The sequence below is a fragment of the Pseudophryne corroboree genome, chromosome 5 (genome assembly GCF_028390025.1).
Source record: "Pseudophryne corroboree isolate aPseCor3 chromosome 5, aPseCor3.hap2, whole genome shotgun sequence".
Classification (NCBI taxonomy): Eukaryota; Metazoa; Chordata; class Amphibia; order Anura; family Myobatrachidae; genus Pseudophryne; species Pseudophryne corroboree.
In genome coordinates this window covers 76,593,347-76,611,372 of record NC_086448.1, presented here as the reverse complement: position 1 = coordinate 76,611,372, position 18,026 = coordinate 76,593,347, and the positions used below count along the sequence as shown (strand labels likewise).

The 18,026-nt window shown below is 46.1% G+C and overlaps 1 protein-coding gene across 2 annotated transcripts in view; it reads left to right on the top strand.

Moving 5' to 3' along the window:
* The window catches only part of CALCR (calcitonin receptor), a 507,584-nt gene that overhangs the window by 363,116 nt on the left and 126,442 nt on the right, over positions 1–18,026 (top strand). For both annotated transcript variants that reach the window (XM_063924784.1, XM_063924785.1), the window contains one exon: positions 12,587–12,678. In XM_063924784.1, coding sequence (XP_063780854.1) covers positions 12,587–12,678 — 92 coding nt within the window. The remainder of the gene's footprint in view (positions 1–12,586; positions 12,679–18,026) is intronic.

The following is an 18,026-nucleotide window of genomic DNA, read 5'->3' as shown; positions in this document are numbered from 1 at the left end:
TAAAATGCAATGGGGGGTATCCCAATGGTGTGTGGTGATAATAAATGTCCCAAACAATAAAGAAGTCTCTAATCCTGAGAGAAAAAAGTTCACAGAAGAAAGTTCTTGACAGCGGAGAGGGATTTCACGGGGTACACGTCGTACTCACGTGGACATGGGGAAGTCCAATGTTTTTTGATAGTTCCTTTTCCGTCAAGGGTACACTAATAGGATATCTTCTAGGGGAAGAGTTCTTCAACCACGGGTGTGCGATTTCCTCGGAAACACAAAGGTGGAAAAATTGATGGTGCAGTATGTTTAAACCAATTTATGGATACTGATGATAGAGAAAGTGGGATGGTGTCTAAGTATTTGTGGAGGAGTCTTGCGTACCGAACTTACGTTGGTACGCATGTGAATCCTCCTATAAAGGTATCTTTTTAGTGGATAGTCACAAGAGGGGATATCCTAGAGTACAGGAGTATGGGTGGTTATCTTGGTAAACACCGTACTCACGTGGACTCTGGATGATTTGAAACTCATAAAGGTTTCTTTTTCCGGTCAGTGGTTCGTGTGGAGGATATTCTCTTTATGATACTCTTTCGTGGTGATAGATGATCTCCCCGGTGGACCGGAAATGTAAACGGTAAAAGAAACCAAAGATAAAATATTCTCACCCGTAAAGAAAAAACGAGAATATAATGGGAGTGATACAGACAATGGGACGTACCAAACTCACATAAACATTAATAGGGATCCTCATAAAAAGGTATCTTTAACAAGTGGACAACCAAATAAGGGGAAGGTCCTAAAATGGTGCGTACCGAACTCACATGGGAGAAATGTAGGACGAAACTCGTAAAGGTTTCTTTAAATGGTGTCTCCTGAGAATATTCTATCTTCGTGGGTATAATGCTCACTTTTCCAGCGGGAGAAGTTGCTCCAACGGTCTCCTTCTCTCTGCACCCTCTCGGAGGACAAGCAGAAACAGGGAAACAGTCTTTGGTAATCACTGGTCGGTACACATGCCACAATAGGTGGGAGAGAGGTAAGTATTCCCTATGTTGCACGTATATTTTTTTCAACATAGGGAATACTTACCTCTCTCCCACCTATTGTGGCATGTGTACCGACCAGTGATTACCAAAGACTGTTTCCCTGTTTCTGCTTGTCCTCCGTGGGGTCACGAGAGGGTGCAGAGAGAAGGAGACCGTTGGAGCAACTTCTCCCGCTGGAAAAGTGAGCATTATACCCACGAAGATAGAATATTCTCAGGAGACACCATTTAAAGAAACCTTTACGAGTTTCGTCCTACATTTCTCCCATGTGAGTTCGGTACGCACCATTTTAGGACCTTCCCCTTATTTGGTTGTCCACTTGTTAAAGATACCTTTTTATGAGGATCCCTATTTATGTTTATGTGAGTTTGGTACGTCCCCATTGTCTGTATCACTCCCATTATATTCTCTTTTTTTCTTTACGGGTGAGAATATTTTATCTTTGGTTTCTTTTACCGTTTACATTTCCGGTCCACCGGGGAGATCATCTATCACCACGAAAGAGTATCATAAAGAGAATATCCTCCACACGAACCACTGACCAGAAAAAGAAACCTTTATGAGTTTCAAATCATCCAGATTCCACGTGAGTACGGTGTGTACCAAGATAACCACCCATACTCCTGTACTCTAGGATATCCCCTCTTGTGACTATCCACTAAAAAGATACCTTTATAGGAGGATTCACATGCGTACCAACGTAAGTTCGGTACGCAAGACTCCTCCACAAATACTTAGACACCATCCCTCTTTCTCTATCATCAGTATCCACAAATTGGTTTAAAAACATACTGCACCATCAATTTTTCCACCTTTGTGTTTCCGAGGAAATCGCACACCCGTGGTTGAAGAACTCTTCCCCTAGAAGATATCCTATTAGTGTACCCTTGACGGAAAAGGAACTATCAAAAAACATTGGACTTCCCCATGTCCACGTGAGTACGACGTGTACCCCGTGAAATCTCTCTCCGCTGTCAAGAACTTTCTTCTGTGAACTTTTTTCTCTCAGGATTAGAGACTTCTTTATTGTTTGGGACATTTATTATCACCACACACCATTGGGATACCCCCCATTGCTTTTCTACGGTATGCCTCCTTGCTGAAGTATGGATAACAAATTGGACAGTAAATACCTTTTGGCCCTGCACCCATCTAGCACCCATATTATTTTTGTGTGCGGCACACTTTTGCATAATATATATATACTGTATATATTGAATATACACACACACACACACAAAGAAAAAAGATTAGTGAGAAGGCTGAAGGGGATCTATCCATAGTTAGAGCAAGCAAGTTCCAACATCAAGGAGATACACTCGCTTCTGTGGACAAAGTTCCTACAGGAACATACAGCTCATACAGGAGATTAAAATATGAAACCACAGAATGTTTTACTTTGTATCCAGAATCTTTTAATAAAAGAAGAGTCCAAAGAAACAGTGGTATAAGGAGGCTTCTGGATTGGAGCATTTCGGGCACAAGGGAGCATAAGAGAAGCCAATAATTTGACAACGGGAAGGGGATAAGTAGCATCAGTGTCGGACTGGGGCATGAAGGGGAATGCAGTTATAGGGGACCATACTTAGGGGTGTGGCCAGCCCACAAAGGCGGTGTGGCCAGCCTCCACAGAGGCTTGAAATACACAATAGTTACGTGTAGTGTAATGCAACATATCTACCATGTATAATACAAGTGCACAGTCTGGAACCTGATCCCTAGAGGAAAGGGTGGGCCCTCAGGCAGTGGGGCCTACCGGTGGTTTCCCTGGTACCCTTGTGGGCCAGTCCGGCCCTGAGTAGCATCTATAAGAAGCTCTATGGAGCATGTCACTATAAATAGATACAGAGAGAGTCCGAGCTGGGAATATAAGAGATCATAAATTCACCGATTCATTGAGATGTAAAAAAATTTCCTGCCATTTTAATGTACCTGTGATGTACTTATCATTGTAATAGAGGATTCGTTTAATAGTTATGCGGTCAGAAGGATGACACTCTCTATGGGGGCAGTGAATGTCAACCTGACAATGCCAGTTCTGAGACCCTGAAGCAGGTGTAATGCTACTTAGAGCATTTTACCCATGTGGGTGTTATAACATTAAATATACAGTATTACCACTTATCAGCAAGTTTAAAGATATAACATCCGCACGGTTACAATGCTCTAAGTAGCATTACACCCATGACGGGATCTCCGTGTCGACATTTTCAGGTCGTCAATGTCCACACAGCGAGTGACAGCCTCCTGAGCGCATACCAATTATACTGTACACACCTTCCTATTACAATGGTAAATCCTTAGAAGCTAGTCAGCAGATGAACAGCGGATAGGTGTGAAAGAGCCCACATTGCTAGTTTGTTTAAGTTGTCTTTGTTCCACTGCAAGAAAACTTTATAAAATAGTGGTCTCTCAATAAGGTGGAACTATAAACAGTACCCAGGCATTATTAAACTATTAGTTTAAATCTAATATACACCATTGGTTTAAATTTAATATACACAATCTACTGTATACCTCCCATCATGACCCATTCCAGGAGGGACAAAATTGTCTCTACCTGGATTTTAATCTTAATTTATGATTGCAATCACCTGTGTTGAAACACCTTTCTTATCAATTAAATAATAACACAGGTGACGCCAATCATAATATTAAAAGGAACGTCCAGTAGCAGAGCATTTGTGCCTCCCGGAATGGGTCATGTTGGGAGGCATGCACAAACTATTAACCCCCCCCCCCCCCCCTGCTTGCCCCGGGCCCCCCTGATTTAAGTGCACCGGACCCCCCTAAGGCTTAATCCGGCCCTGTATTGGGCCAAAGGGATTACAGTAGGTGCCATTTTTGTTGGGATAGCTGGAGCTACATGGTAATTGCATATGTAAAACTGATGAAATCATATTATTCCACCACAACATTATTGTGTAAGATTTCTCCCATCTCTGAGGCAGTATACAGTGTTCTGTATAATGACCCATGGAATAGGCAGGACCCATCTAGCACCTGCTAACACAAATCCCTCTGCGTCTAAATTCACTTTTTATGGGTTTTATAATGTCATTCATTTGCTAATGTACATGCATATTACTGGGTAATTACATGCATTTAGAAATACTCATATTTGACACACAGAGAATGAGTCATTGCCTGTACGACTAATGGTTCTGTACATTACATGTAGACGTAGCTGAGGAGGCACCATGGGGGAGATATTTCAAACCTTGGCAAGAGATAAAGTGGAGAGAGATAAAGTAAAAGCCAGTTTGCTTCTATCAGTTTACTGGGTCTGTTTGGAAAATGACGAGAGCTGATTAATTGGTCTGCTCTTTATCTCTCTACAATGTTTGATACATATCCCCCCATATTTGCTGTCTATCATACAGACGTTCCTGGATCATGCTGAGGATGAACAAGTTCTTATACGCACAGCACGCATAGAGGTAAAGCTGCACCTTCTAACATACTGTAACATGGCACCTAGAAATAATCACTCTCTCTGTCATCATAAATGTGCAGGGTCAGTTTACAATAGGTTGCACTATATATAACACATCTTTACAACATATTTCTTTCAACTACATTTATTTTATCACATTCTCTTAAAATGTTTTTCTTCCGGGGGAGTGGGAAATTGGTAAACATTACAGTTGCATGTCAGAGTATAGTATACCCATCTAAAAACGGATTGGCTGATTTTTCAAAATCCAGTCATTATTCAACTAGTAATGTCTGGAAAATACTTGCAGCCAGAACGCTCATCTTGCTGCCAAAATAATACCCCTACAGTCTTTGTGTGCGTCACAGCGGCTCCCAGCACCAGTCCTTCAGCCTCTGTGTGCCTCACAGCAGCTCCCATCACCAATCCCATAGTCTCTCTGTTCCTCACAGCAGCACCATTACCAATTCTACCGTCTTTGTGTGCCTCACAGCAGCTCCATTACCAATTCTACCATCTTTGTGTGCCTCACAGCAGCTCCCTTCACCATTCCTACACTTTCTGTGTGCCTCACAGAAGCTCCCTCCACCATTCTTGCAGTCTCTTTGTGAATCACAGCAACTCTCTCCACCATTTTTGCAGTCTCAGAATGCCTCACAGCAGCTCCCTTCACTATTCCAGCAGTCTCTTTGTGTCTAACAGCACCTCCCTATACCATTCCAGCAGTCTTTGTTTCTAACAGCACCTCCCTATACCATTCCAGCAGTCTCTTTATGCCTAACAGCATCTCCCTTCACCATTCCAGCAGTCTCTTTGTGCCTCACAGCAGCTCCCTCCATCATTCCTGCAGTTTCAGAGTGCCTCCCAGCAGCTCTTTCCACCACTCCTGCAGAATGTGTGCCTCACGGCAGCTCCCTCCACTACTCCTGCAGTATGTGTGCCTCACAGCAGCTCCCTCCACTACTCTTACAGAATGTGTGCCTCACAGCAGCTCCCTCCACCACTCCTACAGAATGTGTGCCTCACAGCAGCTCCCTCCACTACTGCAGTATGTGTGCCTCACAGCAACTCCCTCCACTACTCTTACAGAATGTATGCCTCACAGCAGCTCCCTCCACCACTCCTGCAGTATGTGTGCCTCACGGCAGCTCCCTCCACCACTCCTACAGAATGTGTGCCTCACAGCAGCTCCCTCCACCACTCCTACAGAATGTGTGCCTCACAGCAGCTCCCTCCACCACTCCTGCAGTCTGTGTGTCTCACAGCAGCTCCCTCCACCACTCCTGCAGTCTGTGTGCCTCACAACAGCTCCCTCCACCACTCCTGCAGAATGTGTGCCTCACAACAGCTCCCTCCACCACTCCTGCAGTCTGTGTCCCTCACAACAGCTCCCTCCACCACTCCTGCAGAATGTGTGCCTCACAGCAGCTCCTTCCACCACTCCTGCAGAATGTGTGCCTCACAGCAGCTCCCCCCACCACTCCTGCAGAATGTGTGTCTCACAGCAGCTCCCTCCACCACTCCTTCAGAATGTGTACCTCACCGCAGCTCCCTCCACCACTCCTGCAGAATGTGTGCCTCACAGCAGCTCCCTCCACCACTCCTGCAGAATGTGTGCCTCACAGCATCAACCTCCACCACCCTTGCAGAATGTGTGCCTCACAGCAGCTCCCTCCACCACTCCTGCAGTCTGTGTCTCACAGCAGCTCCCTACACCACTCCTGCAGTCTGTGTGCCTCACAACAGCTCCCTCCACCACTTCTGCAGAATGTGTGCCTCACAGCAGCTCCCTCCACCACCCTTGCAGTATGTGTGCCTCACAGCAGCTCCCTCCACCACTCCTGCAGAATGTGTGCCTTACAGCAGCTCCCTCCACCACCCTTGCAGTATGTGTGCCTCACAGCAGCTCCCTCCACCACTCTTACAGAATGTGTGCCTTACAGCAACTCCCCCCACTACTCCTGCAGAATGTGTGCCTCACAACAGCTCCCCCCACCACTCTTGCTGTATGTGTACCTCACAGCAGCTCCCTCCGCCGCTCTTGCAGTATGTGTGCCTCACAGCAGCTCCCTCCACCACTCCTGTAGTCTGGGTGCCTCACAGCAGCTCTCTCCACCACTCCTGCAGTATGTGTGCCTCACAGCAGCTCTCTCCACCACTCCTGCAGTCTGTGTGCCTCATAGCAGCTCCCTCCACCACTCTTGCAGTATGTGTGTCTCACAGCAGCTCCCTCCACCACTCTTGCAGTATGTGTGCCTCACAGCAGCTCTCTCCACCGCTCTTGCAGTATGTGTGCCTCACAGCAGCTCCCTCCGCTGCTCTTGCAGTATGTGTGCCTCACAGCAGCTCCCTCCACCGCTCTTGCAGTATGTGTGCCTCACAGCAGCTCCCTCCACCACTCCTCCAGTCTGTGTGCTTCACAGCAGCTCCCTCCACCACTCCTGCAGAATGTGTGCCTCACAGCAGCTCCCTCCACCACTCTGGGTGCCTCACAGCAGCTCCCTCCACCACCCTTGCAGAATGTGTGCCTCACAGCAGCTCCCTCCACCACTCCTGTAGTCTGGGTGCCTCACAGCAGCTCCCTCCACCACTCCTGCAGTCTGTGTGCTTCACAGCAGCTCCCTCCACCACTCCTGCAGAATGTGTGCCTCACAGCAGCTCCCTCCACCACTCTGGGTGCCTCACAGCAGCTCCCTCCACCACCCTTGCAGAATGTGTGCCTCACAGCAGTTCCCTCCACCACTCTGGGTGCCTCACAGAAGATCACCTTGCAATACCTGCTATCCCTAAATGTGTTACTGTAAAAAATAAGTATTATGAGCTACAGTATAATGACAGGTTTCACTGCTACTGACATGTTTTACCTTTTAGATGATAAGTATGATGCTTCAATAATAGCCAGTAATGTGATGGCACTTATAATTGCATTTCATTTGCATCATATTATTCTGAAGTTTTCATATTGATATTAGAGTATCACCACTTAGCCTTAATGAGATGTTAAAAGCTCTAACGACCCGTCAAGGTCTCCTCTAATTCAATGAGAGAGTGTTGAGCATTTAGCCAGTGATCTCGTGTGAAGCACCCTGTTCTGGCATCTGCACATACTGTAAATTACCTTTTTCCTCTTTTGACCTGTTTGCTTCTCTCAGGATATGATCACCACTATAGTGGGGGTGATCGAGGTGTCTCTTCAAATGTGGCTGAAGCCCGCAATGTGCCCATAGGGCTGCATAAATCCACGGTCTCTGGGCTACCGTACATGCGGCATACAGTAAGTGTGTACTCACAGGAACAGCTGGCATTGCCTGCAAATGAATTGCCCCCTAAGTATGGAAACTGTTATTTCATTCTATGCATGCCATAAATTCAGTAATAAAAAGGATGAATGTAAAACTACAACTTACAAATAGTAATCATTTCTCATGTCGACTAGTGCTACCTTCTCCTCGCCAGTCTCCCCCACTCACATCCCGCTCCTCTCTAATCTGTACTGAACGCCGCAGCTAGGCTATTCTTCCTCTCCCGCCAATCCACATCTGCCTCCCCTCTCTGCCAAGTCTTACACTGGCTCCTCCTACCCTACAGAATCTCTTCAAACTCCTCACCCTCACATATAAAGCCCTTTCCAACTCCACTGCTCCCTACATCTCCAACCTCATCTCCTTACATACTCCATCCCGCCCTCACCAATCAGCCAACTACCATCACCTTTGCTCCCCTCTGGTTACCACCTCTCACTCCCAAATTCAAGACTTCTCCTGCGCTGCCCCCCATCTCTGGAACAATCTCCCTTGTACCATCAGACTGTCCCCCAGCCTACATAGCTTCAAACAAGTGCTGAAACCCCACTTGTTAATAAAAGCTTACCCACCCACCAACTAAGATCAGGATGAAATGCCGGCTGTCAGGATCCCCGCGGTCAGGAGGCCGACGCCGGGATCCCAACAGCCGGCGACGAGTGCAGGGTGTCCCCTCGCGGGCTTGCTACCTTTGCCACGCTTCGAGCCCAGTGGCGACCATATGGTTATATTCCCCCTCGGGTGATGGCATGGACCACCACTTGAGTGAGGATTGCGACCACCAGCATTTAACTGGGTGTCGGCATTCCAGTGTCAGTCACCCGACAACCGGTAAATTAACTGCCTCCCCACCAACTGACCATCTCACTGTGTAGATAACCTCACCCTCTCCCTTCCACCGTCTTTCCCTAACTAACCTCAGCTCCCTGTGTCATCCGTTTGTCTCCCCCTCCCTTTAGTATGTAAGCTATTATATATGCAGAACCCTCCTGTCTTATCTATATCTATTCCTGCTCACCAACTTAACTCTTTAATTCCTTCTACAGCCCTCTGCACTTTCTTTGCCTTTGATTTGCACCTTTTTTACTGGCTTTAACCAGTTAGCCACACCGAAGCCTATGGGTACAGTTTTCAGCTTGCACTGAATATTTACCCTCCCTCCCCATTGCACCAGTGGCTGTGGCGAGTTCTGTAGTATTATACATTATCTTGTGTACTGTTTACTGTTTTATACTGTGTTGTTTTTTCCCTTTGTACGGCACTGCAGGCACTTGTGACACCCTATGAATTAAGTATATCAATAATAATAATAATTATTATTATTATTATTATTGCAGGAGGAGCGGTTTGTCTTTTTTAAAATGTATCTGCACAGGGCCGTCTATTCTTATGGGCTCAATGGGCAGTTGCCCAAGGGCCTTAGGAGTATAAGGGCCCTAGGCTGATAGCTGAGGGTGCCCTCTTTCTAAGGGTACCAGATTTTTGAAAATCAGCCATTGGGAACCAGAGATATCCAACTTCAAAGCAGTGGTCCCCATCCATGCCTGTTAATTGCTCTTCCCAACCAGATATCTCAGGTTCTGTCTGACATAGAGTTTTTCTGAGGGTATACTCAAAAATCTGACTCTCCCCTTTCGGTGGACACTGGCAGCTTGTCTCTACTATGCCCAGAACCAGAGATATCAGCTTTCCAGCTCCACACACCTGGTATCCATTTTATATTTTCATTGGTGGATTGCTCTGGCTCCTGAATTCTGATCCCCAAGTCCCCAGAACCTCCTGAAAGGTTGGACTCTCTGTTTTTTTTATCCCATTGAAAGCTAAGAAATCTTTTTCCTCGAACTGGAGATATCTACAGTCAAGTAAGCTGCCCTCTGTCCCAACGGAAAATTATGAATATTAAGCCTACTTCAATATCCACCCCTCTCCTACTTATTAAATAACCCCTACCATCCTGGATGTCATGTACCGGGGCCCCATCATTCAGCCCAATGCCCCCTTCTACAGTTTAGTGTTCTCCCTTCCTCACCATCTCCCACCATCTGCGCAGTAAAGTAGTAAGCTGTAATTACTGCTCCAGGTCCTACATGCTGAGCGGAATATAGAACACCCCCTACCGCCCGTGGGACATCAAAGCTGCAGCTGATAGCACCCCTACCGCTAGAGGTTAGGTAGGGGCCCCAATGCATTGCTTTGCCCAGGGGCCTACACTGCTGTTAAGATGGCCCTGTATCTGTAGAACCCCCTGCCTCTCATTGCGCATAATGCCAGGTGTGGGGAAACGGGGGATCATGCAGAACCAGGCTAACTAGGATCTGCAATGTCTGATAAATGCATTAACATTCATTACAATGGGAGTGATAGCGCTGGTCTTTTTTTTTTATCTTCTTTCTTTTTATACAAAATATATAAGACAGAGGAAGGAAAAAGGTTATCTTTGTTTTAAGCAAAACATTGTTGTCATTGTTTGTTATGATCTTTATTTATATACAGTAGCTCTGAACATTCCTCTGCAAAAAGGTGCTGTACTGCAGATGGGATGTAGTTAAAATACCAGTTGTTGGGATCCTGGCGACGCAAGAATCCTGACAGCCGGTGAAATACCGCCGGCTGGAACCCCGACAGCCACAGGTTATTCCCATTTTGTTATTTTACAGCCTTATTCCAAAATTGAATACATTTATTTTTTTCCCTCAAAATTCTACACACAATGGGGTTCATTCCGACCCGATCGCTCACTGCAGTTTGTCGCAGCGCAACAATCGGGTCGGAACTGCGCATGCGCCGGCGCCGCAGTGCGCCTGCGCATGGCAGCTTTCGTTACCTAGCAATCGCCTCTGAGACAGAGGCGGTCGCTAGGCGGGAGGGGGCTGAACGGTGGCGTTAAGCCACCGTTTAGGGGGAGCGGTCCGACCAACGCAGGCATGGCCAGACTGTTGGGGGGCAGGCCGCGGCGGCTGCGTGACATGTCATGCAGCCGCTGCGGCCAGCGGGAGCGACGAGCAACTCCCGGCCAGCCGCAGGAACTGCGCTGGCCGGGAGTTACTCCTCAAATATAAAGGTTTTGTATTTGTGCGGGGGGGGGCGGCACTGACATGCGTCCCCCCGCATGTCTGAGTTAACGATCGTAGCTGTGCTAAATCAATTCGGAATGACCCTCAATACCCCATAATGACAACATGAAAAAAAGTTTTTTTGTGATTTTTGCAAATTTATTTAAAATAAAAAACTAAGAAATCACATGTACATAAGTATTCACAGCCTTTGCCATGAAGCTCAAAATTGAGCTCAAGTGCATCCTGTTTCCAGTGATCATCCTTGAGACGTTCCTACAGCTTAATTGGAGTCCACCTGTGGTAAATTCAGTTGATTGGACATGATTTGGAAAGGCACACACCTGTCTATATAAGGTCCCACACTTGACAGTGCATGTCTGAGCACAAACCAAGCATGAAGTCAAAAGAATTGTCTGTAGACCTCCGAGACAGGATTGTCTCAAGGCACAAATCTGGGGAAGAGTACAGAAAAATATCTGCTGCTTTGTAGGTCCCAATGAGCACAGTGGCATCCATCATCCATAAATGGAAGAAGTTCGGAACCACCAGGACTCTTTCTAAACTGAGCGATCGGTGGAGAAGGGCCCTAGTCTGGGAGGTGACCAAGAACCCTATGGTCACTCTGTCAGAGCTACAGCATTCCTCTGTGGAGAGAGGAGAACCTTCCAGAAGGACAACCATCTCTGCAGCAATCCACCAATCAGGCCTATATGGTAGAGTGGCCAGACGGAAGCCACTCATTAGTAAAAAGCACACGGCAGCCCGTCTGGAGTTTGCCAAAATGCACCTGTAGGACTCTCAGACCACGAGAAACAAAATTCTCTGGTCTGATGAGACAAAGATTGAACTCTTTGGCGTGAATGCCAGTCGTCATGTTTGGAGGAAACCATGCACCGCTCATCACTAGGCCAATACCATCCATACAGTGAAGCATGGTGGTGGCAGCATCATGCTGTGGGAATGTTTTTTAGCGGCAGGAACTGGGAGACTAGTCAGGATAGAGGGAAAGATGAATCCAGCAATGTACATAGACATCCTGGATGAAAACCTGCTTTAGAGCACTTTTGACCTCAGACTGGGGCAACAGTTCACCTTTCAGCAGGACAACGACCCTAAGCACACAGCCAAGATATCAAAGGAGTGGCTTCAGGACAACTCTGTGAATGTCCTTGAGTGGCCCAGCCAGAGCCCAGACTTGAATCCGATTCACCATCTCTGGAGAGATCTGAAAATGGTTGTGTACCGACACTTCCCATCCAACCTGATGGAGGTTGAGAGGTGCTGCAAAGAGGAATGGGCGAAACTGCCGAAAGATAGGTATGCCGAGCTTCTGGCATCATATTCAAAAAGACTTGAAGCTGTAATTGCTTCCAAATGTGCATCAACAAAGTATTGAGCAAAGGCTGTGAATACTTATGTACATGTGATTTCTTATTTTTTTTATTTTTAATAAATTAGCAAAAAAATAAATAAAAAATTGTGTGTAGAATTTTGAGGGAAAAATTAATTTATTCCAGTTTGGAATAAGGCTGTAACATAACAAAATGTGGAAAAAATTAAGTGCTATGAATACTTTCCGAATGCACTCTATGTATGACACAGTCTGCAGGAGGACAGGTCGCCTGCTCCTAATCATGAATTTAGATTACCCCCTTAAAGGCTGCTTGTTCACTGGGGGGGATCATTTTTTTATGAATATATAGTGAGTGAAGAAGTCATTTCTCTTACACTGTCACCTCTTTCTCTTCTCTCCAGAATGCGTACATCCTCTACTACATGGCAATAGTCGGACATGCCCTGTCAATCGTTTCATTGTTAATTTCCCTTGGAATTTTCTTCTACTTCAAGTAAGTGTCTCCTGAATGCATAACTCCAATGCTAATTGTTTCCATCTCCGCAGCTACAAATGGCAAAACGAAGGGTGGAATACTGAAATCGCATTTGTTTGTCAGTTAATGTGAGTCACATCTTCTCTACTTTACAAGTTCAATCCTCAAAACACAAAGCTAATTTTGAGCTCGAGACTATGAGAAATTCATTGATACATTATACACAGAGCTGGAGATGATTGAACTTCATGATGTGGTACATTAAATTTCATTTCATAGTTCTGCTTTTCGGGGTCTTCGTTCATCCATGGAATGAAATTATAGGAATTATGAAGGAAGCAATGATACACATTAGTTATTTGTTAGGTGAAACGATGTGTATAAAATGTGTGTCTACTAACTTAAAGTACACTTGTGGGCTACATACAGTGCCGCGCCTTAGAAATACCTAGGGATCAAGGGTCTAATTCAGACCTGATCACTCCTCTGCGAGTTTGCAGAGGTTTGCAATCAGATAGTCGCCGCCCAGACAGAGTGAATACCCGCCCCGTGCAAGTCTGTGTACGACATGCAAAAAGTTTTGCAAGCGCCGGTCAGCTGCAAATCCGTTCGCAACTCACTCACCATCAAATGTTTTTTCCAGTCTGTGCGTAGCCCAGGACCTACTCCTACAGTGCGATAGAAACAGGCTGATCGTGCCGGAGCTGACATCACACACCCTCCCTGATAACGCTTGGGAACGCCTGCTACCTGTCAATCAACTTGCATACGCCTAGCGATCAAAAAAGACGCAGGTTTTTTTTGCAGTTTGGCCTCACATGTGCACACTACGATCCGTACGCATGCGCAGACGATCCATAAATGGCCACCTTGCGAATTCGCACAACAGTAATCAGGTCTGAATTACCCCCTAAGCTATATCTACTTTTATCCTCTTGAGCCAACATACGGTAACTTCATTCTGCTGAATGTTTAGATGATTTTAAGTGCCGTTTTGAAGTATGCATATGAGATGATCCTGTTGAAATACTGGTAATAATGAAAATAGCTGATGTGCCCAGTTTCAACTGGGCAAAGGTTTGCTGGGCGGAACATGTTACCCCTTCACCCCTTTAAGAATCAAATTTTGAAAAATCCCTGCTTCATGAGCGGCTGCAAATAACTGTCACAGTTTCCAGACCACCCAGGTCACGTGTTCTAGGTACACACACAGGGAGAGTTCACCAACTGTCCCATTTTTCAGAGCACAATGGTGATGCATTGTAAATGTCAGGTGAACGTTTTGCCACATAACTTCGAAATGAAGCAACCAATTACAGCAGCAATATTTTTCGGCAAATCTATGGGCCAAGGTCCTGATTCAGCTTCATATGCTAAAGTGCGGAAATCGCTATTCAGCAATTTCCGTACTTCTGCGCACGCTCTCAGTCTAAGTGCTGGCAGTGGGGAGGACGGTGATGGGGGGGAGGGGCATTGCACACGTTTTGTGGAGGGGAGCGGTCCTGACAACGGAGGCGTGTCTGGACGCCTCCATTATGTTTGGGGGAGCGCTCCTGACAACGGAGACGTGTCTGGACCGTTTGCGGGGCAGGCCGCGGCAGCTGCGTGATGTTGCATGCAGCCGCTACAACCCAAAACATGGCGGCCCGGTGATTTACACTAGATATGCGAGCACTTCACTGTTTAGCGAAGCGTTTGCATTTTAGCAGGGAGCAAGGATCCAGCATGCGGCGAAGTCTTGTCCTGTGCTGGGCGTCCCCCTCACATGCTAATGAAAGGAGTTACAGTTTTGTGAATTTTCGCAAAACTACAACTCATGCTGAATTAGGCCCCAAGTCGTTTCATTTGTATATACAGCGTGATGTGCCCTGCTCAGGGATCGGCATAATAGAAATATGTCACTCATAAAAGTCGTCCTTTTGCTATTAATATATAGAGATCATTGACATCAGTCAGTTTTTAGATGTAATATTATTTTTATTTTCCATTAACTTTATTAATATAGATAATGGGAATATTTGTTTGAGGGAACCCTTTTAGGATTTATAATACTGTACCCTGAAATGTGCGTGCATTAATCTGAGTTAACATAGATAGGCGGAGTGTAATGCTTTTGCTTGTTTACGGGTGATGCATTTGAGAAAAGTGTCAGAAAAGAGTCAGATCTCTTTTCACGGATGCAAATTGCGCATTTTACCGTATAACACATACAAAGAAACAAATGAACGCATGTTTGTATATTTTTGATTCTTAGTTGTACAGATGGATCTGTCTTTGTGTGGAATGGGCATTTCATGACGGGAACTGAGCAATACAGTTGTGCAGAACTGTTCTGCGCTAATCTGAGTTGTGTGTGTATGCATAGCTCCCAACTGTCCCGATTTTCGCAGGACAGTCCCGTTTTTTGGGGACTGTCCCGCTGTCCCACCCGCGGGCCGCAGTATCCCGCGGTGGGGGGGGGGGGGCAGTTGGGAGGCTCATGCACTCGCTGCCCTGCTTAGCAGAGCAGTGGAGAATAGATGCTGTGCGCATGCGCACAACGTCTATTCGCTGGAGGGAGAGGGGGCATGCCAGCGGCTCACAGTGACGAAAATGGGGGCGTGGCTCGCAATCGCGGGTCCTCCCGTGAAGCCATGCCCTTTTCTTAGGCCACACCCCTTTTTTGGGAACGCGCGCCTTCGCCGCACGTGTGTCCCTCTTTCTGCAAATGAAAAGTTGGGAGGTATGCGTATGTGGTGCAAGGTTTCCCGGCACCCTATGCAAAGCTTCAGCCTACTGCGCTCATCCACCACCAATACCCACTTCCGAGCCTTTCAGATAAAAGTGTGACTTGGAAATTCCACAGACACCACTGGCATTAAATACAACAAGGATGTTTCTTCCAGAGACAGCCTTAATTATGTGATAGGCAGACTCAGTGGTGCCCCCCCCCCCAGATCCAGGCACCCTAGACATCTGCCTAAAGTTGTCTAATGGTAGAGCCAGTCCTGCGTGTAGGCCTATTTCAGCCTGGTCTCTTGCAGCTAGCACGGGGCTAATACTAATACTGGTAACCGTTTCAGTTGTGTATGGACTATGGACAAACAGTGGTGGAGCAGCGTCCCGCTTGAGCCCTACGGGAATTCATCTTAGCATAAGGTACTTTAGTAAATCAGCCTTTGTGCCAACTCAGACTTAGCCCCACAGTGATCCAAGCCATTGATTTATCATTAATATTTTTGGGGGGAAAATTGTGGGTAACAATCGATTTGCAAAATCAGGGTGACGTCTCGCTTTTGTAGAAATGTCCTGATGAACCATGTCATTGATATAAATACTGATTCAACCTATCAAAAGGCTGTAGCGATAGCATGAGAGCGGAGTGGGTTAAACCTCAAGTCTTCTTACCCTTGCTCACAGTTTTTGTTGTTGTGGTGGGGGGAGAGGGGGTTCTTTGTCATAAGCTGGAAAGAACGGCAGGTTGCGGCTTCTGGTGTAAATTTGTATAAGATGATTAATGTTATGGTAATAGTTGCGCTCACCTTCCTTGACTTGTTTATTCGCTGGATCGCCCTGACGAGGGCTGCATCATCACCATACCGGGTGCATAGTCATGTTAGAAGGTTTAGTGGATACCTACTGTATGTTGACATATTTGGGTTTGTGTGCACCCTTTGTGATACCAGTCGGAATGGGTGTTGTTAGATGTTTAGCGCATTGCGGGGTGGGCTGATTATAGCCACCCTCTGTTTGCCACCATACTTTAGTTTATTAAAACACATTTAAATATTCTTAATATGTTTTAAATGAATAGCTAACAAATTTTATACTGCCAAATCCATGTGTCCGAGTCTTTATGTCTATTATTGTTTATTTATGAATGTGTCAATTATGAGGTTTATTCCCATAGTAACTCTTTCTAATCCAGGCTATCTAAGGTCTTAGCATGGACTTTTGAAATATGACATTGAGGGGTAATTTCACTAAGATGGGAGTTCTATTTAAGATGGGATGCCCATAGCAACCAATCATATTCTACTTCTCATTTATCTAGCACCTTCTAGAAGATAATACCTGGAATCTGATTGGTTGCTATGGGCAACATCCCATCTTCAAAAGAACTCCCATCATAGTAAATTTACCCCTATATCTTGGATTTATACAGTAAAACTAATGTGTTCACAAACCCTAGTAGGTGTATTCTACAGGTTAAAGCATCTAAATTACATACTTCGATTACCTTTTGGTAAAAGATTTGTTTACTACTAAATGATATAATAACTTTGCTATCAAGTCAAAACTATATGAGCACATATTACAAATTCTACCTCTAGCCCATTTATTTATAACATGGATTTCCCTAATGATCTTTGCAGAAGAAGCAATCTGATTTTTAATACCAATAATATTCTTAGAGATACATTTGTATTAGGAACAAGTCTGGAATGTAAATTGGGTCCGTACGAAGAATCCTCCAGTGTTTTCTACTTCTCCCCAATTACAGCTTCTAATATTCCAAATCTTTATTTTGTACCGTATTACTTAAAGCCGATATCGGTTCTTTGAAGTGAGGCAGCGCAGTTTCAAAGCATCCACATTAAAGGCCCATACACACACTGGGCGATTTTGAGCTGAAAGCTACTCACTTTTGGTGTGTTGAGCTGCTTTCAGCTCAAAGCCGCCCAGTGTGTATGCCCAAACGATGAGCGGTGATCTCTGGCGGCCGCGTTCATCTACTGGTATTAGCAGTAGATGAACGGCGGGGTGAGCGGCTTTCCATAGCGTTCTGCTATGGAAAGCCGCTCACCCCCACTGACATCGCTGGGCAGGGGGGGAAAGCGCGCAGTGTGTATGGACCTATACTTTCACAGACTGAAGACTGCATCGGGGTTTAGTGTCACGATCCGGGTATCTGGACGCCATTTCTTATCCATCAGATGCCTCCTAAGGCTGGCTCAGCGCTCCAGGACCGGATCCCATCTGTTATCCTGATGTGCATATTCCCGCATCCTCTCCTGTCTCTCTGGACGCTGTCACAGTAACGCCTTATACATCTGGCATGGCGTCTCCCGCGGCCTCCGCCGCCGTTCCTGAGCTTCTACATTCAGAGTGGCGATTACGTCAGCCGCGACCTCCGCTGTGTCCGCGTGGTTGGATGTGCACCTGTCAGCCTGGCGTCTCCTGTCTCCGGTGGCCGGCGCCGCCATTACTGTTTTCCAGACCACATGGATTACAAACCAAACTTCCCTCCAAGTGTCTGCATGGGCGCAGCCATCTTGGATTCTGTCATCTGATCATATTCACCAATCTGCTGTCTGTATTATTAATTTGCATAATTGCCTAGCCAATGCCTTCCTTGCTGCAGGTATAAATAGGTTGTGCCTGAG